This window comes from Microcaecilia unicolor, chromosome 8, assembly GCF_901765095.1.
Source record: "Microcaecilia unicolor chromosome 8, aMicUni1.1, whole genome shotgun sequence".
In the NCBI taxonomy this organism is placed as follows: Eukaryota; Metazoa; Chordata; class Amphibia; order Gymnophiona; family Siphonopidae; genus Microcaecilia; species Microcaecilia unicolor.
In genome coordinates this window covers 151,117,126-151,139,612 of record NC_044038.1, presented here as the reverse complement: position 1 = coordinate 151,139,612, position 22,487 = coordinate 151,117,126, and the positions used below count along the sequence as shown (strand labels likewise).

Below are 22,487 nucleotides of genomic sequence, written 5' to 3'. Positions count from 1 at the left end.
AGCAAGTGATCAATGACAGAACTTAAAATAAGAGAAGGAATAAACATTTAAAGAGCTGCTTTCCATGGCCCCCAAAGTAAAATGATTTGGGTTTTATACAAAGGAATTTCTTATTAGAAAGCATGATTGGCTGAAATAGCAAGCAAGTGCAGATAAGATGCAAAACATGACCCTGAAACTTACTGGCTAATAGTCTTGCAGGCAGACACACAGCAGGGAACCTTGAGGATCAAGATTTTGATAGAAACAGAAGTCTCTCTACTTTCTTAGCTCCCAATTAAATTCAAACAAAGTTATCCATCTGAGATGAATGCCAATACATATCATACTGGTGTTATGTTAGAATCCAACAAAACTGGTAATGTGAAACTACGGATCTGCTATGACTTTTCCAGAAGTGATATGGGAATTCTGGAAGCAATACAAAAACATACACAGCGTATGAAACATGGTTTCTCTAAAAACAAGACTGCTTCAGCAAACAGAATCCTCTTTAATGTCTGTAAAAGCATGACATCTACTTACTATGCCTTTAACTTCCAGAATATGAATAAGGCAGTTTGCTTCCTTAATCACCCGTTCATAGGCAAGCAACGGTTTTAAAGAAATAGATATCTACTCTTAGCAAAAGTAGAACTGCATGAATATTCAAGCAATATTACTATCTCCATTGTTTATTGATATACTTTCTGTTTCCACCATTAAGAATCTTACCAAGTGAGTAAAGGTGAGTTTTTTTGTCAGAGAAGTATGTCTTCAGATCAGCATCTGGTCGCTTGGCATGCTTCTCCTCATACTCTCCAGTCTTGGGATTCTTGTGCCGGAAAATGAAGTGCAGTTTATAATCTTCTCCGCATTTATCAGGACCAAACATTATAGAGTAGGGAGTCTTATCATGGAACTGGTCCTTAAATATATAAAAAGATTGAACAGTACAAAATACATAAGAAAAAATTCAATGCTCTAAGTATACAAGTGAGGTAACAAAGCATTAAAGTTTGTTTCATCTCCACATACTGGGGCTTCTGCTTAAGATGCAAAGCATCCAATATTAACTGGATAAATGCTACATCAGGGAGTGCTATGGAGGTAAAATTCTTAGATATAACAAACAACTGTTCTTGGAGTAACTGGTCCAAGAACTGACAAGAAGGGGAGCCATTTTAGATCTAGTCCTTAGTGGAAACCTTAAGTGGAATGCAGGGCATGGTACGAGAGGTAAGTGTGTTGGATCCGCTAGGAAACAGTGATCAAATCTGAACTGAAATATGGAGCGAAATCTACTGTAGTAGAATTCAGTTTTTGAAAGGGTGACAACATGAGTAAAATGGTTAAAAAGAAGCTGAAAGGGTCAGCCACAAAGGTTAGGACTTTAAATCAGGCGTGGACATTGTTTAAAAATACTATTGTAGATGCCCAGACCAGATGTATTCCACGTATTAACAAAAGAGGAAAGAAGAGTAAACGACAGCCAATGTGGTTACAAGGTGAAGTGAACGGCTATTAGAGCCAAAACAGTATCCTTCAAAAAATGGAAAAAATAAGCAGCAGCATAAGCAGTATCAAGCTAGATGCAAAGCGCTGATAAAGAATGGCACTGATAAAGAAGAGAGAATATTAAGAAAAACTTGCCGTGGAGACAAAAACTCATAGTAACATCTTTTTCAGGTACATCAGAAGCAGAAAGCTTGCGAGGGAATCCGTGAGACCATTAAATCATGAAGGAGCAAAAGGGGCACTCAGGGAGGACAAGGCCATAGCGGAGAAACTACTTGAATTCTTTGCTTCAGTCTACAGAAAAATATGTAAGATATCTACCTGTACTAGAAATGTTTTTCAAGGGTGACAATGTGGAGGGACTGAAAGAAATCTCGCTGAACCTGGAAGATGTACCAAGTCAAACTGACAAGTTAAAGAGTGACAAATCACCTGGCCCAGACGGCATATACTCCAAGTTAATGAAACAACTCAAACATGAAATTGCTGATCTGCTGTTCGTGATCTGTAACCTGTCATTAAAATCATCCACAGTACCTGAAAGCTGAAGGGTGGCTAATGTAATGCCAATTTTTAAAAAGGGTTCCAGGGGTGATCTAGAAAGTTACAGAGCAGTAAGCCTGACTTTAGTGCCAGGGAAAATAGTGAAAACTTATCAAGAATAAAATTACAGAACACAAACATGGTTTAATGGGACAGAGTTTTCTTTGAAGGCATAAACAAACATGTGGATAAAGGTGAGTCGGTTGATATAGTGTATCTAAATTTTCAGAAAACTTTTGAGATACTCCTGAGAAAATTAAAAAAAAGTCAAGGGAGAGAAGGCAATGTCCTTTTGTGGATTAGGAATTAGTTATTGACAGAAAACAGATGGTAGGGTTAAATGGCCATTTTCTTCAATATAGAAGGGTGGAGTGCTGCAGGGATCTGTACTGGGACCAGTTCTATTTAACATATTTATAAATGATCTAGAAAACAGAACGATGGGTGAGATTAAATTTGCAGGTGACAAAACTATTCAAAGTTGTCAAAACACATATGGATTGCAAAAATTACAAGAAAACCTTAGGAAACTGCAAGACTGGGCATCCAAATGGCAGATGAAATTTAATGTGGACAAATGCAAAGTGATGCACAATGGGAAGAATAATCAGAATCACAAGTTACCTGATGTTAGGGTCCACCTTAGAAGTCAGCACTCAAGAAAAATATCTAGGTGTCATTGTAAACAATACACTGAAATCTTCTGCCCAGTGTGTGGCGACAGCCAAAAAAGCAAACAGGATGCTAGGAATTATTAGGAGAGAGATGCAAAATAAGACCAATAATATAATGCCTGTATCGCTCCATGGTGCTACCACACCTTGAGTACTGTGTTCAGTTCTGGTCACTATATCTCAAAAAAAGATACAGCGGAATTAGAAAAGGTTCAAAGAAGAGTGACCAAAATGATAATGGGGCTGGAACTCTGGAAAGAGACAGCTTGGGAGGAAGAGGGGGGGGGGGGGGGGGGGGGGGGGGGGGGAGGTCTATAAAATCCTGAGAGGTGTAAAATGGGTAGAAGTGAAATCAATTTTTCACCCTCAAAGACCAGGGGACACACAATGAAATTACATACTTCCTACCCACCCCCCTTCCTCCCACCCTGTTAGACTGTCATAGTAATGCTTGAATGTTTTCACTTATATACACTGTCAGCTAGCACATTTGCTTATTTCCGATCTGAGGAAGAAGGGCAACCTTCAAAAGCTAATCAAGAAATGTATTAAGTTATGTCCAATAAAAAAGGTATCATCTTATTTTCTTTTCCATGTTTTATTTTGTTTGATTTCTATTGATAACCTTAAGAGTGGACTAACACGGCTACCACACTCCTCTCCTGAAATTACATGGAAATACTTTGAAAACAAAACAGGAGGAAATACTTTTTCATTCAAAAAATAGTTTTCTGGATTTTGCTGCCAGAGGATGTGGTACAGCGTAGGGTTTAAAAAAAGGGGTTGAACAAGTTCCCGGAGGAAATGTCCATATTCTGTTATTGAGACGGACATGGGGGAAGCCACTGCTTGCCTTGGGATTGGTAGCATGGAATGTTGCTACAAATTGGGTTGCGTTTCTGCCAGATACTTGTGACCTGGATTGGCCACTGCTGGAAGCAGGATACTGGACTAGAAGGACCATTGGTCTGACACATATCCAGTACGGCTATTCTTATGATCAAAATAAACTTATAGGAACCTGTGTCCATGGTTCCATTAATTTCCTTCTTTAATTAAATGTTACACACTGTCTAATTTTTCACTTGAATCCTGCTGTCTACGGAAAATGCCTGTTACATCTGACAGACAATATTTTTAAAAACACTTCGAGTTGATTGCATTCCTTTTTGAGCAGGGCTATTGGATGTCACCCACTTGTGTGCCTGATCAGTCCTGCTGTCTCCAGAAAACCTGTTACAGATGGGAAACCATGCTTTCTGAAATACTGTTCTCTGTAAATGTCTAATCATGCATTCACAGCACAGCACTGCTTTTTTGGGGGGAGGGAAAAAAAAAATCACACTTTTTTTTGAAGGCACAAACCAATGAATTCAGACTGTGCCATTACTTTGTCCTGGGCTTTTGGGATGGAAAGGTGGTTTATCTTAGAACCATAACATCTGGAGCAACCTAAACATTTAAATGCCGTTTTAAAACAGGTTGCCATTCACATGTGGAGAAACGAAGCACATCTAGTTGGCAAGGGGGTGTGGGAAGAGTGGTCTTGGTAGGTAGGACGGTCTACAACACAGACGTATATTCCTATTTCACATAGGGAATTCATGACTGTCTGGGGAAACCTAAACATCAGCATTTACAACTGCCTCAAGATATGTTTCAGTACCTGCGGTTATCGCAGCCATCTGGTGTTCTGCAATGCCAGCTACACCCCACTTCTTGAGCACCACCACTTTGCAACACACAGAACACCCCCCCCCCCCCCAAGTCAGGCCCCCAACCCCTAATCAGCCCTCCTCACAGCACTCAAATCACCCCCGCCCCCCCCCCCCCTCAAAAGATCTCTCTTCTCTGGAGTAACCCAAGGCTCAAAACCACCCTCATCCAGCAGGCACTCTACCCCCACAAGTTTAATGGGGATCCCTGGCATCTAGTGGCAGGGGAGTATTGCTCACTCCAATATGGAAGGGTGAAAAGAACTGCTGAAAACAGAGCTGTCATGGACAGCCAAGTGCCACACAAACCCCTCATGTTCAATGAACACTTGCAATTGAGAAAATGATAAACCAATTAAAGCCAGAACACTGGCTCTTCCAAGTAAAACTATTTGTAACACTCTAGGTATATAATCTGTTGACAACTTCAAAAAACACCAAAGAGAAATTAGGTCTTACCTGATAATTTTCGTTCCATTTGTCCTTCCCACTATTCTAGAACCTGTGAGAATAGCTGTGTCCAAAAACGAGCAGGTGGACAGAGAACTGAAAAGTGAGCTGAGACCTCTCTATCATGGAATCCAGTCCAACTCCTCAGTATTTATAAAGGCAAGCAGTAACAAACTCAGACCACCACAACTTTTAAACAACTCACTAGCACTAACCAGATCAGCAAACATGTGTGGACCTCTCATCTGTGAACAACTTGTAGAGAACAAGAGATATGCAGGAAGAACCATGCAAGGTGACAGTCGTTATTTGCCCCATTACTTCACAACGACTAAACATCTCAGAAAAACCTTGGGTGGACCTCTGGAATAGTGGGAAGGACAAACAGAAAGAAAACGGATCAGTTTAAGACCTAATTTCTCTTTCCATTACATAGCTTTCCACTATTCCAGACTCTGTGGGATAACAATCCCTAGAGTGGGTGGGATTCTGGCGCCACCACCCTGAGGACCAAAGCTCCACAATGTCCATCTTGTAGTGCTTGGCAAAAAGATATACAGGGTCGACCATGTCGCCACCTTGCAGATATCAGGAAACAGTAATGTAATCGACACCCAGTATGTTGGTGTACGTCTTGTAGAATGAGCCTGCTTCCCCACAAGCAAATAAGCCAACGTGATAGTCTTCAGTCATCTAGCAATTGTGGGCTTGGAAGCCATAAGGTCAAGCCTCTGTTTACCAAAAACCACAATAGTCTGTCCTGTTTTGCAAACTCATTCTTGACTTCCAGATATCTAGTGAGGACTCTTTGCACCTCAGAAAGCTTTGAAGAATACTGAGCCTCTTCGTCCTCTACTAGATAGAAGCCCCACAGATTGGTTGAGATAAAATGTTGATACCGCTTTCAGAAGAAAGGAACCACACGAAGGGAACCCCCCGCCTCCAAAAAAGCGAAGAAAGGGATCCCGACAAGATAGCCTGAAGCTCCAAAAACCCTAAGTGTCGACGCAACAGTCACCAAGAATGCTGTCTTTAGCATAAGATTGTTCAAGGTGGCCTTCTGGAATGGCTCAAAAGGGATGCTTCTGAAAAGCCCAAAGGACTAATTAAGGTTCGACTCTGGACACAGCATAAGAAACAGAGGCTGCAAGCGTCCCACTCCCCACAAGAATTGAATATCCAGGTGACTCGCAAGAGACTTCTTCTGTAGTCCGCCTACAAAGCCGCAACCTGAACTTTGTGAACCCAACACCAATCCTTTCTGAAGACCTGCCTGGAGAAACACTAGGGTGTGCGCAATCTGAGCAGAAAAGAGAAAGTCCGTGCTGAGAACACCAGCTTTCAAACCTCCTCTACACTGTAAGTACATAAGTATTGTCATACTGGAACAGACCAAAGGTCCATCAAGCCCAGCATCCTGTTTCCAACAGTGGCCACCCGAGGTCACAAATACCTGGCAAAATTTCCCCAAAAAGTACAAAACATTTTATGATGCTTATCATAGAAATAAGCAGTGGATTTTCCCCAAGTCCATGGACACAGAGTGCTTCCAAGCCTGAAGCAAGGTAGAAGTGACTGAATCAGAGCAACCTTTTCATCTCAACCAAGTCCTTTCAATGGCCAAGGCATAAGACCAAAAGGGCATGGATCTTCCATGAGCACCGGACCTTGCTTCAATAGGCCATGTACCTACAGAAGATGGAGAGAACCACTGTCCAGTCAAATCAAGTCTACTACTACTACTTAACATTTCTAAAGCGCTACTAGGGTTACGCAGCGCTGTACAATTTAACATGGAAGGACAGTCCCTGCTCAAGGAGCTTACAATCTAAAAGACAGGTGTACAATCTAAAGACAATCTAAAGACAAATGTAGAGTCCGTCTGATAGGGCATACTATATTTCACGAAAGGTTAGGTGCCGAAAGCAGCATTGAAGAGGTGAGTTTTAAGCAGAGATTTGAAGATAGGTAGGGAGGGGGCTTGGCGTAGGGGTTGAGGAAGGTTGTTCCAAGCATAGGGTGAGGCAAGGCAGACTGAGCGGAGCCTGGAGTTGGCAGTGGTGGAAAAGGGCACTGAAAGGAGGGATTTGTCCTGTGAGCGGAGGTTACAGGCGGGAACATAGGGGGAGATGAGGGTAGAGAGGCAGTGAGGAGCCGCAGACCGGGTGCATTTGTAGGTAAGGAGGAGAATCTTGAATTGTATGCGGTATCTGATCGGAAGCCAGTGAAGTGACATGAGTATAATGGTTCTGGCGGAATATAAGACGTGCGGCAGCGTTCTGAACGGATTGAAGGGGGGATAGATGGCTAAGTGGGAGGCCGGTGAGGAGTAAGTTGCAGTAGTCAAGGCGAGAGGTAATGAGAGCGTGGACGAGAGTTCGTGTGGTGTGCTCAGATAGGAAAGGGCAAATTTTGCTGATGTTGAAGAGGAAGAAGCGACAGGTCTTAGCAGTCTGTTGGATATGCGCAGAGAAGGAGAGGGAGGAATCGAAGATGACTCCGAGGTTGCGGGCAGATGGGACGGGGTGGATGAGGGTGTTATCAACAGATAGAGAGTGGAGGAAGAGGAGAGGTGGGTTTAGGTGGAAAGACGAGGAGCTCGGTTTTGGACATGTTCAGCTTTAGGTGGCGGTTGGACATCCAGGCAGCAATGTCGGATAAACAGGCCGATACCTTGGCCTGGGTCTCCGCGGTAATGTCTGGTGTGGAGAGATATAGCTGGGTGTCATCAGCATAAAGATGATACTGAAAGCCATGAGATGAGATCAGTGAGCCTAGGGAAGAGGTGTAGATTGAGAAGAGAAGGGGTCCAAGGACAGATCCCTGGGGAACTCCAACAGATAGTGGGATGGGAGTGGAGGAAGATCCATGAGAGTGTACTCTGAAGGTGCGGTGGGAGAGATAAGAGGAGAACCAGGAAAGGACAGAGCCTTGGAACCCAAAAGAGGACAGTGTGGCAAGAAGTAAATCATGATTGACAGTGTCAAACGCAGCGGATAGATCGAGGAGGATGAGGATGGAATTTGGCGAGGAGCAGGTCGTTGCAGACTTTAGAGAGTGCTGTTTCTGTAGAGTGTAGAGGGCGAAAACCAGATTGAAGTGGATCTAGGATGGCATGAGAGGAGAGAAAATCAAGGCAGCGACTGTAAACGGCGCGCTCAAGTATTTTGGAGAGGAAGGGGAGGAGAGAGATGGGGCGGTAGTTGGAGGGGCAGGTAGGGTCAAGTGATGTTTTTTTTTTAGAGGTTTTTTTGAGAGGTGTGACTACGGCGTGCTTGAAGGTGTCAGGGACAGTTGCAGTGGAGAGAGAAAGGTTAAGGATGCGACAGATGGAGGGGGTAACAGTATGGGAGATGGTGTTAAGTAGGTTGGTGGGGATGGGATCGGAGGAACAGGTGGTGCATTTCGAGGAGGAAAGAAGGCGGGAGGTTTCATCTTCGGTGATCTCAGGAAAGGACGAGAATGAGGCCATGGTTAGTTGGTTATTGGATAGGGCTACAGGCTGAAGAGGAGGTGGTAACTTGGTAGTGAACTCAAGGTTGATCTTTTGTACCTTGTCACGGAAGTAGTCAGCCAGTGATTGAGGAGACAGTGAAGGGGGAGTGGGAGCAGGGGGCACTTTGAGGAGGGAGTTAAGGGTGGTGAAGAGACGAAGAGGGTTGGAGCTGAGAGAGTTGGTCAATTGGGTGTAATAGTCCTGTTTTGCAAGGAATAGGGAGGAATGGAAGGAGGATAGCATGAATTTGTAGTGAAGGAAGTCTGAATGGGTACGAGATTTCCTCCAGAGGCATTCAGCGGATCGGGTGCAGGAGCGAAGGTAACGGATGCAAGGGGTCAGCCAGGGCTGGGGATTAGTACGCTTTGTGGGACGGGAGGTGGATGGAGCGAGGGTGTCCAAAGCAGAGGAGAGAACGGTATTGTAAGCGGAAACCGTTTTGTCTACAGTCTCGGAGGACATGATGGAGGGGAGGAGATTAGAGATACTAGAGGATAAAGTTGGGGGGGGGGGGGGGGGGGGCGGGGTCAATAGCCTGGAGATTCCTGGAGGTGGTGGTTAACGTTGGACGGGGCAGAGGAGGGGGGTGAATAAGTGTGAATGTGATCAGGTGATGATCGGAGAGAGGGAGAGCAGAAGCATGGAAGTTGGAGGGTGAGCCGGAGGAGGAGAGGACTAGGTCAAGACAATGGCCGTCATGGTGAGTGGGGGTGGTGGAGCACAGCTGGAGGTTGAAGGAAAATGTTAGGGTAAGGAACTTAGAAGCGTTAGGGTCGGATGGGTCATCGTGTATATTAAAGTCTCCGAGAATGAGGGACGGCGATGAGGGTTCAAGAAAGACGGACAGCCAGGCATCAAAGTTGGTGAGGAAGAAAGAGACGGATTTATCAGGGGGGCGGTAGATGACTGCGACTGAGTGGCAGCGGGTAGAATAGCCGGATGGAGTGGGCTTCAAAAGATGAGAAGCAGTGAGACTGCGGTAGGGGGAGGGGTTGGAAACTACAGGAGGGCGAGAGTAGTAGCCCAACGCCTCCACCGCAGCCAGCTGTGCGGGGAGTGTGGGAGAAGAGATAACCTCCATGGCAGAGGGCCGCGACTGAGGTCGAGTCTTCCGGGGAGATCCAGGTTTCGGTTAGGGTGAGCAGTTGAAGGGAGCGAGAGATGAAGAGATCGTGGGTGAAGGGCAATTTGTTACAGACTGAGTGGGCATTCCACAAGGCGCATGAGAAGGGGAGGGAAGGGGGGGGAGGAAGGGAATAGAGACGAGATTGGAGACATCTCGGAATCGTTTGCATGGATAGGATGGGGGACCTGGATTAGGGTTAATGTCTCCCGCGGAAAACAGGAGGAGGAGCAGGAGGAGGGTGGAGGAGGGTGGGGGAGGTCGGGTGGCGAAGGCGACGTAGACAAGGTGTACTTAGGAGGAATGGGGATGGGTTAATGGCAGGAAGGAAGTGGTGAAGGTTAAGAGCTAGGAAGGAGGCGGGGGACAGGAGGGATGGTGAGGTGGAGGGGGATGAGGGTGAATGGGGTATTGCCGTGGCGGGCAGGGCGGGAGGGCAGCGAGTTCTAGTGGTAGACAGTGGGAGTGGGGGGGGGGGGGGGGGGGGGGAAGAAGATTAGGAAGGGACAGGGCAAGGAAGAGAACGTGGACAGGGGCCATGTGGACAGGGGCCATAAGTAGTGACTGAGGTGTGGCAGGTGACTATGTAGTGACTGAGATGATAAACAGTTACCAGGTGTTAACAGGCGACTATGTAGTGACTGAGGTGATAAGCAGATAGAGCTGGAAAGCTGGGTTTTGGACTGGCGAGTAGGTAAGTCAATGACTGACAAGCTAGCAGGCAGGTAGGTAAGTCAATGGCTGAGAGGCTCACAAGCAGGCAGGCTACTCGTGTTAACAGGAAGGCGGGTAGCAGCTGGAACAGGCGGTCAGGAACAAGCTGGGGTAGATGGACAGGAACAAGTTGGAACAAGTCCTAGCAAGCCGGAACAAGTTGGAACAAGTCCTAGCAAGCCGGAACAAGTTGGAACAAGTCCTAGCAAGCCGGAACAAGTTGGAACAGGCCAGAACAAGTCCTAGCAAGCTGGAACAAGTCCTAGCAAGCTGGAACAAGCCGGAACAAGTCCTAGCAAGCCGGAACAAGTCCTAGCAAGCCGGAACAAGTCCTAGCTAGCCGGAACAAGTCCTAGCTAGCCGGAACAAGTCCTAGCTAGCCGGAACAAGTCCTAGCTAGCCGGAACAAGTCCTAGCTAGCCGGAACAAGCAGGAACAAGTCCTAGCAAGCTGGAACAAGCCGGAACAAGTCCTAGCAAGCTGGAACAAGCCGGAACAAGTCCTAGCTAGCCGGAACAAGCCGGAACAAGTCCTAGCTAGCCGGAACAAGCCGGAACAAGTCCTAGCTAGCCGGAACAAGCCGGAACAAGTCCTAGCTAGCCGGAACAAGCCGGAACAAGTCCTAGCTAGCCGGAACAAGCCGGAACAAGTCCTAGCTAGCCGGAACAAGCCGGAACAAGTCCTAGCTAGCCGGAACAAGTCCTAGCAAGCTGGAACAAGCCGGAACAAGTCCTAGCTAGCCGGAACAAGCCGGAACAAGTCCTAGCTAGCCGGAACAAGCCGGAACAAGTCCTAGCTAGCCGGAACAAGCCGGAACAAGTCCTAGCTAGCCGGAACAAGCCGGAACAAGTCCTAGCTAGCCGGAACAAGCCGGAACAAGTCCTAGCTAGCCGGAACAAGCCGGAACAAGTCCTAGCTAGCCGGAACAAGTCCTAGCAAGCTGGAACAAGCCGGAACAAGTCCTAGCTAGCCGGAACAAGTCCTAGCAAGCTGGAACAAGCCGGAACAAGTCCTAGCTAGCCGGAACAAGTCCTAGCAAGCCGGAACAAGTCCTAGCAAGCAGGAACAAGTCCTAGCAAGCTGGAACAAGCCGGAACAAGTCCTAGCTAGCCGGAACAAGTCCTAGCAAGCTGGAACAAGCCGGAACAAGTCCTAGCAAGCTGGAACAAGTGCTAGCAAGCCGGAACAAGTCCTAGCAAGCTGGAACAAGCCGGAACAGGCAGGAACAAGCAGGAACAGATGGACTGTGTCAGGATGATGGAACAGGATGATGGACTGTGACGAGCAGGACCAGAAGACGACAGTGTAACAGGATACGCTGAGATGGATGGATTGGAACACGCTGGAACAGAGGGACTGGCACAAGCGGGTCATGCAGGAACGGATGGAACAAGCTGGGTAGGCTGGGATGGACGGACTGGAACAAGCTGGGGCAGGCTGGAACAGAGGGACTGGCACAAGGGGGTCATGCAGGAACGGATGGAACAAGCTGGGTAGGCTGGGATGGACGGACTGGAACAAGCTGGGGCAGGCTGGAACAGAGGGACTGGCACAAGCGGGTCATGCAGGAACGGATGGAACAAGCTGGGTAGGCTGGGATGGACGGACTGGAACAAGCTGGGGCAGGCTGGAACAACAAGTTGGAACATGCTGGGGAAGGTTGGAGCAGATGAACTGGAACAAGTTGGAATAGACAGACTGGAGCAGGCTGAAACACACTGGAGCAAGCAGGGGATAAGCTGGATCGGCGGACTGGAGCACGCTGGAGCAGACGGATTGGAGAGTCTGGATCAGACGGACTGGACCACACTGGAGCCGATGGGCTGGAACAAGCTGGGGGTAGGCTGGATCGGCGGACTGGAACAGGCTGGGATCAGGAGGACTGAAACGAGCTGGGAGACGCTGGAGCAGATGGATTGGAGCAAGCAGGGAGAAGTTGGATCAGGCGGACTGGAGCGGGGACTGGAACACACTGGAACACGCAGGGGGAAAGCTGGATCTGCGGACAGGAACACACTGGAGTCGATGGACTGGAACACGCACGGGGAAAGCTGGATCTGCGGAGTGGACAGCAGCGGGAAGGCTGGATCTGTGGACTGGAACAAGGTGGGATCAGATGGATAGGAGGACTGGAACAAACTGGAACACGCTGGAGCAGATGAACTGGAAACAGCAGGGGGAAAGCTGGAGCCGGTGGACTGGAGCAAGCAAGCAGGGAGAAGCTGGGGAGGGTGGACTGGGGCAGGCTGGAGCTGCTGGGCAGACTTCCACACAGATGAACTGGAAACAGCAGGGGGAAAGCTGGAGCCGGTGGACTGGAGCAAGCAAGCAGGGAGAAGCTGGGGAGGGTGGACTGGGGCAGGCTGGAGCTCAGTCCGTGTGCTCAGCCTCCGTGGCCAAACAGGACTATGAGAATTATTCAACCCCAGTACAATGCGGTCCTTTTCAACATGCGGCCGGCCCTACCATGGGCCAAGGAGGGAAGACATACAGTAGATGTCTCTGGCCAGAGCTGCAGTAGGGCACTGATCCTGGTTCTTTCCAATGGCTGAAAAACTTGGGCACTTTGACATTCCTTTTCATCGCCATCAAGTCCAGAAGCAAGGGAACAAAGAATCCTATCGGTCCACTATCAGCTGAAAATCCTGAATAGAGATAGTTCCCATTCTCCCTGGTACAAGGAATGCTTGTTGGGAAAGTCCGCCTCCACATTCAAGGACCCAGCAGTGTGCTGTGGTCAAGCACAGATTTCTTTCCATCCATCCAACTCATGAGGGAGGCCACCTCCATCGCATGGCTGTGGGTCCTGCCCTGCTTGTTGATTTAAGCCCACCATCGCATTGTCAGAAAAAACAAACCGGGGCCACAACCAGAAAAGGAATGGAGTCGCATAAGGCATTCCACACTGCCCTTAGCACTAAGCAATTTATCAACCACCGAGACTCCTGTCCCCAACCTGACTTGCTTGTGTTCATTGTCACCACCTACCATTGTGTTATTGTAAAGGGAGCTCAGACTGTCAAATTCCCGGGTGACAGCCACCACTGCGTACTCACTCTGGCAACCAGTGTTCAAGGAAGATGAATGTCATACTTCTGCGACACTTCTAGCCACATATGAGCCCTTGCCCATGGCACCACTTCCACTGCTGCCATCACTGACTCTAGAACCTTGATGCAATCCCCGACGCTGGCCTGCCTTGACTGAGAAAACCTAGATTCAGTTTTAACTTAAAGCAGAAGAAGAAAGAAAAAAAGAACCACATTCTGTGACCGACACCCTTCAGGAAATGCAAGACATCTGGATGACTAGCCAAAGACTTGCCTCGCACACATCCCGAAAGCAAGATAAGGCTGCAATCTGTACTTTAAGAGAAGTGAGTGCCAAGTCTTTATCGAACCTGTGTTGTAAAAAATCCAAGAGCTCTGCCAAGGAAGCTCACAAGGGAGAAATGTCCCGATCAGCACACCAAGCCTCAAAAATCTGCCCAAGTTCTAACATAATTCAGAGACATTGACAGACGCCGCGACTGAAGCATCGTGGAAATTACCTTGGAGGAGTAACCTCTCCATCAACCAAGCCCGCTCAAGAGCCAAGCTGTAAGACAAAACCAAGCTGGGTCCGTTATGAACTGGGCCCTGGACTAGAAGTCCCCGGAAACCGGAGCGGAGGGTCGACAAGAAGGCATATGAGATCTGCGTACCATGGCCTGTGGGGCCAGGCTGGAGCTATCAAGATCATTGGACCCCATGCACTTTGATCCACTGGATCAGACATCTCAGAAGCGGCCACGGACAAAACGCATAAAGAAAGCCCAAAGGCCAAGGCTGTAGAACAGCATCTACTCCCTCCACTCAGAGATCTCTTCTGCGATTGAAGAAACGAAGCACCTCTGCGCAGAGACCTGTGGCCAATAGATCCATGATTGGAAGTCCCCAATGATTCACTACTGCTTGGAATGCCCTCAGACAGAGACCATTCTCCTGGATCCAGGGTGTGACTGAGAAAATCCGCCTGAACGTTCTCTGTCCCTGCTACATGGGATGCTGAGAGGGCAGCTGATTCCTGCTGTGTCTGGTGACTTCTTGCCCCCTTCTTGCCAACTGACATAAGCTACCACTGTTGCATTGTCTGACAGAATGCGCACCGACTTGCCCTCCAGCAGTGAGCAAAATGCTTCCAGAGCTAAACGAATCGTTCTGGTTTCCAAGAGGTTGATCGAGCAGGATGACTCCTGTGGAGACTAAAGACCTTGCGCAAACCGCTCCAGATAGTGATCTCCCCAGCCCTTGAGACTGGCATCTGTAGTGCGTACTATCCAGTGTGGAAGATCCAGCAGCATCCCCTTGATTAAATTGGTTATTCGTAGCCACCAATGTAGGCTGCTACGATCCTGCAGAGGCAATCTCAAATGCAGAATTCGTCTGTGGAGACCAGTGGGACAGAAGGGATGATTATAGAAATCTCATGTGTGCCCTGGCCCAAGGCACTACTATTGTCGCCTTCATAGAACCCAAAACCTGAAGATAATCCAATGCATAGGGAACGGTTCTGTGCAGGAACGCCTGAATCAGAGACTGTAACTTGAAAATCCTGCCCCAAGGAAGAAATATTCTACCTTGGGCTGTATCGAAGGACACCCCTAAGTACTCGAGGGTCTGAGGTGGCACCAGGCGACTCTTGGAGAATTGACTACCCAACTGAGGGAACTAGACCTCCTAGTCCGTGACCTGCAAACTTTCCCGATACAACTTTGCTCGGATTAGCTAGTCATCCAAATAGGGATGGACCAAAACACTATTCTTTGAGAGCCGCTGCCACTATCACCATGACCCTTGGTGAACATGATAGGAGCTGTAGCTAGTCCGAATCGGTATGACAGGCCTCTGTCAAATCTAGTGTGGTCAAAAACTCCCCGATCTGACAGCAACTGTCACCGAGCGAAGAGTTTCCATACGAAAAATGGCAATCTTGAGGGTCTGACTGACCGCCTTGAGATCCAAAATCAGGCAGAAGGACCCTTCTTGCTTCCGAACTACAAAGTAAATGGAATAACAGCCTTGCCTGACTTCTGAGGAGGGAACTGGACAAATAGCCTGCAGATCGAGACGCCTTGGTTGATAGCCAGTCTTCCAAACAGGGATGGACTAAACACAGTCCTTTGAAAGCCGCTGCCACTACCACCATGACCTTGGTGAATGTGCAAGGAACTGTAGCTAGTCCAAACAGAAGCACCCAAAACTGAAAATGCTTGCCTAAAACCGCAAAGCAAGAAACCGCTAGTGCATGGGCTGAATCAGAATGTGCAGATAGACCTCTGTCAAATCTAGTGCGGCTAAAAACTCTCCCAATCTGACGGCCACTGTCACCGAGTGAAGAGTTTCCATACGAAAACTGGTGATCATGAGGGTCCGATTAACCACCTTGAGATCCAAAATCGGGCAGAAGGACACTTCTTTCTTCAGAACTACAAAGTAAATGGAATAACGGCCTTGCCTGACTTCTGAGGAGGGAACTGGACGAATAACCTGAAGATCGCGAAGCCTTGTTCGAGTGTCCTGAACTACCCCCCACCTTGAGGCAAGATAGGCAGGGAGACACCAGAAAGGCACTGAAGATGCCGCGCAAATTCTAAGGCGTACCCATCACAAATAACTTCTAACACCCACTGATCGGAGGTAATCTGTGCACACCTCCAATAGAACCGTGTTAAACGAGCTCCCACAGGTATCAGAGGTTGGACCCCGAACACCTTCATTGGGCAGGACAAGCTGGTGACCGGAAAGAGGCCCCGGGCTCCCTGCCACCTCTCTGAGTTCCTTGTAAGAACCTAAATCTCTGGAGAAACCTTGACCTCTAGGCCGGTCCTCCGGAAGGCGAGGAACCTTAGTATCACCCAGACCGTGGATTAACTTGTCCAACTCGTCTCCAAACAAAAAGTAACCCCAGAAAGGGAATTTACTCAGCTTAGATTTGCAGACCAGCCACTTAGCCAAAGAGATCTGCGTGCTGCTACTCCTAAGGTCATGGACTTAGAAGACACCCTCAGTAAATCATACAAAGCATCCACTAAAAAGGCGGAATCCATCTCAGTTTTAGCCATTTGTGTGTCTATCAAAGACAAATCATCCAAAGCACTATCCAAGACCTTTTCGGCCCACTGGAAACAAGCCCTAGCCACCAAGGAACCACAGATGGCCACCTGAATCGCTAAGGAAGAGACATCAAAACTACTCTTTGACAGAGTCTCCATCCGGCGACCCTGAACATCCCGGGCTAGTGCTTAGTCAGAGCCAAGATTACCGCATCTACCATAGGCATTTTAAAGAAGGGACTTGTCCGCATCCGAAACTGGATAAAGCCTTACCATAGACCAAGCCAGATGAAAAGGAGAACCCAGCACATCCCATTGCGCCTGAATAATGTCCCTAATATCCTGGTACATAGGGAAGGTTTTACTTGGTCTAATGCCCTTAACCAGAAGATCCACCTTATGGCCCTGTATTGCTGTGAGCTACTCGTCCTCAAAATGTAGCGTAGTTGCTACCAAAGAAATGAGCTCCTGCAAGCCCTCCTTGTGAAAAATTCTGAATGATCTTCCTACGGGAATAAAGACTCCGCACCCTGGTCCACTGGACCGGGGTCCTCCAAAACCTGCCCCTCAATCTTCCTCCAGATCCCAGAACCCCTAGTTCTCTTTGCAGGTGCAACCTGCCTACCTAAGCCCCCTCAAGAAGGAGCAGAAGCAGGATCCAATTTCTTTAACAAAAAAGCGTGACACATTTTGAGAACAAACCCAGGAGGGAAACCTCCGTCTGGGATTCCTGACTGCTCAGGCAGCACCACTGACGACTGTTCCGCTGAATGAACCAGCAGGGAAACGGGACGCTCCTCTGACCCAGCAGGCGAGGGCAAAATGGCAGCATTTCTCACTAAGACGGAAGTATGTGTTTTTTTCTGCACTGTGTGCCAAAGACAGAGGAGCAACAACCGCTGCGGAAGGAACAGAGCGAGAGGGGCCAGCCGCTGCTGAAACCGCCAGAGCTGTACAGTACTTACGTGCCCCACTCGCTCCAAGTCCTCACTGCTGGCAGACAGAGCAACTGTGGAGTTTCTCCGCCATGACGCTGTTCAGCTCAATGCTCTTTTTTAAACTAGCAAGACCTCGCTACCAACTACCGCAGACACTCTAAGAAACCAAACCACTGCCAAGTCCGTCAGAGACAGAACTGCCTTGCTTGTTCGTGGCTTTTTTTTTTTTTTAAATATGTGGCTGCCTCTCCCCAGGCTCAACCACTCTTCCGCTGAAGAGGCTGAGGCATGCTCCCAAATATACAGTAGTGCCTAATGCTGCAAAGAGGAATTGGGGGAGGGACCTGGAACCCTCGAATGTAACACCCCTGAGACTCAAGGGAGACCCCTGTGGGCCTCAGCCTCTAACCATAACACCGGTGCACAGAAAATAAATCTTAAAGAGCAAAGCTCCCTTATTTTTTGATAGTTTTGTGTTTTGTTTTTTTAAATAAAGCAGTAAGAAAAGATACAAAGAAAGAGAGGAGACTACAGGGCTCACCTCCTTCCACCTGCTGGAGACTGAATACTGAAATCTAGCTCTAGTTGGCCAGGGCTCTTATTGGCTCACAAGAGTCAGAGCTCTCAGTCTCCACCTGCTGGAAGGTGTGCATAACCCATCAGTCAGATCCTGGGCCGGTCCAGAGGGACACTAAGGAAGGATCTGTTGAATCAGCCTCCAGCTTCAACCTCCTACTCTCCGCGACAAAGATCCTCTTCTGTGCAGTGTCAAATAGAACACCCAGATACTCCAGCATCTGTGATGGAGTTAGTCTGCTCTTCCAGAAATTGATCACCCAACCCAACGACTATAGAAGACAAAGTCCTGTCATGCTGTTCGAATATTACACATAAAATAAGTACACAAGTATTGCCATACTGGGAAAGACCTTAGGTGCATCAAGCCCAGCATTCTGCTTCCAACAGTGGCCAATCCAGGTCAAAAGTACATTTTATGCTGCTTATCCTAGAAATAAGCAATGGATTTTTCCCATTTTAATAATGGTCTTTGGACTTTTCCTTTAGAAAGCCATCCAAGCCTTTTTAAAACCACACTAAGCTAGCCACTTTTACTACATTTTCTGGCAGCGAATTCCAGAGTTTAATTATATGTTTAGTGAAGAAACTTTTTCTCCGATTTGTTTTAAATTTACTACTTTGTAACTTCACATTGTGTGCTCCCTAGTATTTTTGGAAAAAGTAAACAAGTGATTCATGTCTACCCGTTCCACCCCACTCATTTTATAGACCTCTATCATAGCTCCCCCTAAGCTGGCTTTTCTCCAAGCTGAAGAGACCTAGCCACTTTAGCCTTTCCTCAAAAGGAAGGCGCCCTATCCCCTTTATCATTTTCGTCACCCCTCTGTACCTTTTCTAATTTCACTGTATCTTTGAGATGCGATGACCAGAATTGAGCCAGTTTGAGACACGGGTGAACTCTGATTCTCTGGTACTGAAGGAAAGTTGCCACAACCAACATAACCTTGGTAATCATTGGAGCTGTGGCGAGACCGAAGGGAAAAGCCTTGAACTGAAAGTGATGGCCAAGCAAAACGTAGAAACCTCTTATGTGGCAGCCATATGTATATATGCAAGTATGCCTTGAGATCGAAGGTGATGAGAAATTCTCCCACTTAAACCGAGGCTAGGGCTGCTCTTAGTGTCTCCATGTAAAAGCAGGACACTCTGAGGCAGAGGTTTAGACCTTTGATATCTAAGACCCGAAAGGTGCTTTCTTTGGGACAGTGAAGTATCTGCCTCATACCTATGCAGCCCTGCAAACTGGAACAATGGCCTGGAGCGCCAGCAAGGAATCTATGATGGCCTGAACCTCCACCACCTTGGTTTCCTTTCCACAAGGAGACTGCAAGAAGAGAGAAGCAACTGGGCAGGAGAACTCCAACAGTAACCTTCTGTAAGAAAATCCAGAACCCACTGGTCTGACGTGATTTTGGCCCACTCCTCAAGATGTCCTTCCACTGGAGGAAGAGATGAGTGGACCAGCCTCGCATCATTGTGAAACTCTGAAGCAGAAGTTTTTCAACCCAGTCCTTAGGGCAAAAGCAGTCAGGGTTTTCAGGATATACCCACTGAATTCAATGGGAATATCCTGAAAACCTCAGCTGGCTGGATTTGCCCTGAGGACTGGGTTGAAAATCCCTAACTTAGGACCTCTAAAGCCCCGTCATGATTGCCGAAGATGGAACTCCTGGTGCCAAAGCAGAAAGCTCCTCAATGAAAAGCACTGCCAGTGACTCAGAAGTAAGAGTACTGAACTCCTAAAAATCTCAGTACTTTTGGGTCATCCCCAGGAAGCAGCTCTATCCCCCTCTTACAGCTCCTTCAACGATGGCTACTCTGAATAGACTGAGGCCATATCAGATAAGGAGGAAGAAGCAGAAACCTCATCTGCCCACTTCTGGAGGTCTAAACAAAATCTCTTGAGAGCTGGAGGGGCAGTGGGGCGAGAAACTGAAGAACCCTGCAGCAACTGACTGTCCCTGCTTAAGTAAAAAGGCCTGGTGCAAGAACAAACTCTGGAGAAAACAAAGATCCCAATACAGTTGGAGGCTCTTAAATGGTAGCTGTGCTCGGTGCATAAGACAGCTGCTGCTCCTCACTGCCAGTCAGCCCCAACAAAATGGCGCCCATTCCCACGCTCTCCTGAATCAAACTGCACACGGGTCCTGGACAGCCTGAAGACACTAGCATATATGGATTCATGGGACACCTCCGACAGGGATCTGAAAACCTCCAGATACGACTCTGCAGACTCAAGCCACCCAAAAAGCTCAACTGGGGACCAGTTGACCAACTGGACCAGAGGCTCAAAAGTGTGTCCATCCACCTGCTGGAGATATACAATACTGAGAAGGTGGACTGGCTACCAAGATATATGTCTCGCTCAGTTTTCAGTTCTCTATCTCCACCTACTGGTTGATGGATAATTATTCCCACAGGCTCTACAGTATTGGGAAGTTACGTAATGAAAGAAATTTTAAGCTTTTCATTTTGGTGACCCATTTAGAAGGGGAATGCAATACTCAATTTTAAACTGGCTGGACTGTCCAGCCAATTAGACTGAACTGAGGGCTTGATGCTGCAGGAAGCAGCCACTTAGGCTAGCAAAGCAATTATTTCAGAAATCCCTCACCACTCTGAACAGCACTCACCCACAGGGCTTGACAAATCGCTGTACAAAATTGTCTGATGGGGGACAAACAAAAGTCCTACTTTAGCATAATTACATTTAACAGTTTCTGCAAGTGGGACAGACAAATGTGATTCTATGAATAAGTATAAAAGCATGCGACCCTCACCAGATTCTGTTCTAAGGTTTTGGACAGCAGTTTCACATAAGCTCCACCACACTCAATGCCATTCTGGAAATTAACTTCATACCTAAGAAAAAAACGCAAAAAAGAGAACACTTAAGTTGTTCAGAACACTGTGGACAATTCATACTATGGAATTTTGATGGCCAGCATCTTGGAATAAGCCTGCAAAAAATGAATAGCTAATTAAAGGTGAATCAATGCTGGAAACAAAACCCATTTATAAATGAACTAATGCAGTTTATTAAGTGCATTGGTTCCAATGGAAGACCTGTCAGAAGCACGATACTCATTCTGCAGAACTGCCAAGCCTCCTCTCTACCCGGGGAGGGACATTATAGGTTTCTTCCCTGGAGACCCATCTACCTATTAAACCAGTACTTCTAGACTTCCGGTGGAGCCATGAGCCTGGGAACACGCTGTTAAGTGCTGCTCCTTTTCCTCCCTTCTTAAAATTTGCTTATCTCTGCAATCCCGGCGTTTTGAGGACAGTATTGGCCCAGTGTCTGTACACCTTTGGCACTTGAAGGCCCTTTTGGCCAGGATGGCCGCGAAAGTGCAGAGAAAAGATCATACCCTGGGCCGACCCTCCGAGCCCAAGATGGCGGTGAACTCTGATCCACCCAGTCCCTCCGTGAGTTTCGAGTGGACAGTAGAGATCATCTCAGAGGTCAAGGCAGCTATCAAGGCTGCAATAGACAAAAAGCTGTTTTCAATTTTTTTTATAAAATTGACAGTGCACACGAAAGGTTGGATAGCCTGGGCCTGAAGGTAGATGACAGGGGCGGAGTGAGGTGGAGGACAAGCTGCACAATGCAGAGACCAAACAAGCAGCCACAGAAAAGCAGGTGCTCACTGTATCTGAGAAAATAGGTCTCGGTGCAACAATTTGCATTTGCTTGGAGTCCCAGAGCATATAGCTGAAGGGGAACTACAACACTTGGAAGGTTGGATACCGCATACATTGCAGATGGGGACACAACATGGACAGTTTAAACTCAAGGGCTCGAGGCCTCAAGTAGTTATTATGAAGGTCCTTAATTTTGCCAATAAGGTGGAGGTCATGTGGGCGCTAAGGGTGGGCAAATCACTGTTTTCAGGACTACTCAGCTGCAGTGGTGGTGCACTGCAGGGAATTCAGCTCAGTCTGCTCGTCTTTGTTTAAAGTGAAGTTACTTACCTGTAGCAGGTATTCTCCGAGGACAGCGCACATGCACGGCCATCTTCCCACCCGTCGCGCGAGAGTCCTGCTTCAGTCAACTTATGAAGCAAAACCAAAGAACTCCAAAGGGGAGGCGGACGGGTTGGTGAGAACAATCAGCCTGCTGTCCTCGGAGAATACCTGCTACAGGTAACCAACATCGTTTTATCAGAGGACAAGCAGGCTGCTTGTTCTCACATATGGGTATCCCTAGCCCCCAGGCTCACTCAAAACAACAAACAGGGTCAATTGGGCCTCTCAACAGCGAGGACATAACAAAAATTGACCTACGAAGAAACATCTAACAGAGTGCAGCCTGGAACAGAATAAAAATGGGCCTGGGGGGGTGGAGTTGGATTCTAAACCCCGAACAGATTCTGCAGCACCGACTGCCCAAACCAACTGTCGCTTCGGCTATCCTGCTGAAGGCAGTAATCAGATGTGAATGTGTGGACTGATGACCACGTCACAACCTTGCAAATCTCTTCAACAGTGGCTCACTTCAAGTGAGCCAGTGACGCTGCCATGGCTCTAACACCATGAGCCGTGACATGACCCTCAAGAGTCAGCCCAGCTTCAGCGGAAGTGAAGGAAATGCAATCTGCTAGCCAAATGGAAATGGTGCGTTTCCCCGACAGCCACGCCCCTTCTGTTGGGGTCAAAGGAAA

General features: G+C 47.7%; 1 protein-coding gene across 4 annotated transcripts in view; it reads right to left on the bottom strand.

The window, feature by feature from the left end:
* The window catches only part of CANX (calnexin), a 193,059-nt gene that overhangs the window by 85,237 nt on the left and 85,335 nt on the right, over positions 1-22,487 (bottom strand). For all 4 annotated transcript variants that reach the window (XM_030211265.1, XM_030211269.1, XM_030211266.1 and 1 more), the window contains exons 6-7: positions 20,604-20,685; positions 715-907 (exon numbers count right to left, since the gene is read on the bottom strand). In XM_030211265.1, the coding sequence (XP_030067125.1) occupies positions 715-907; positions 20,604-20,685 (275 nt within the window). The remainder of the gene's footprint in view (positions 1-714; positions 908-20,603; positions 20,686-22,487) is intronic.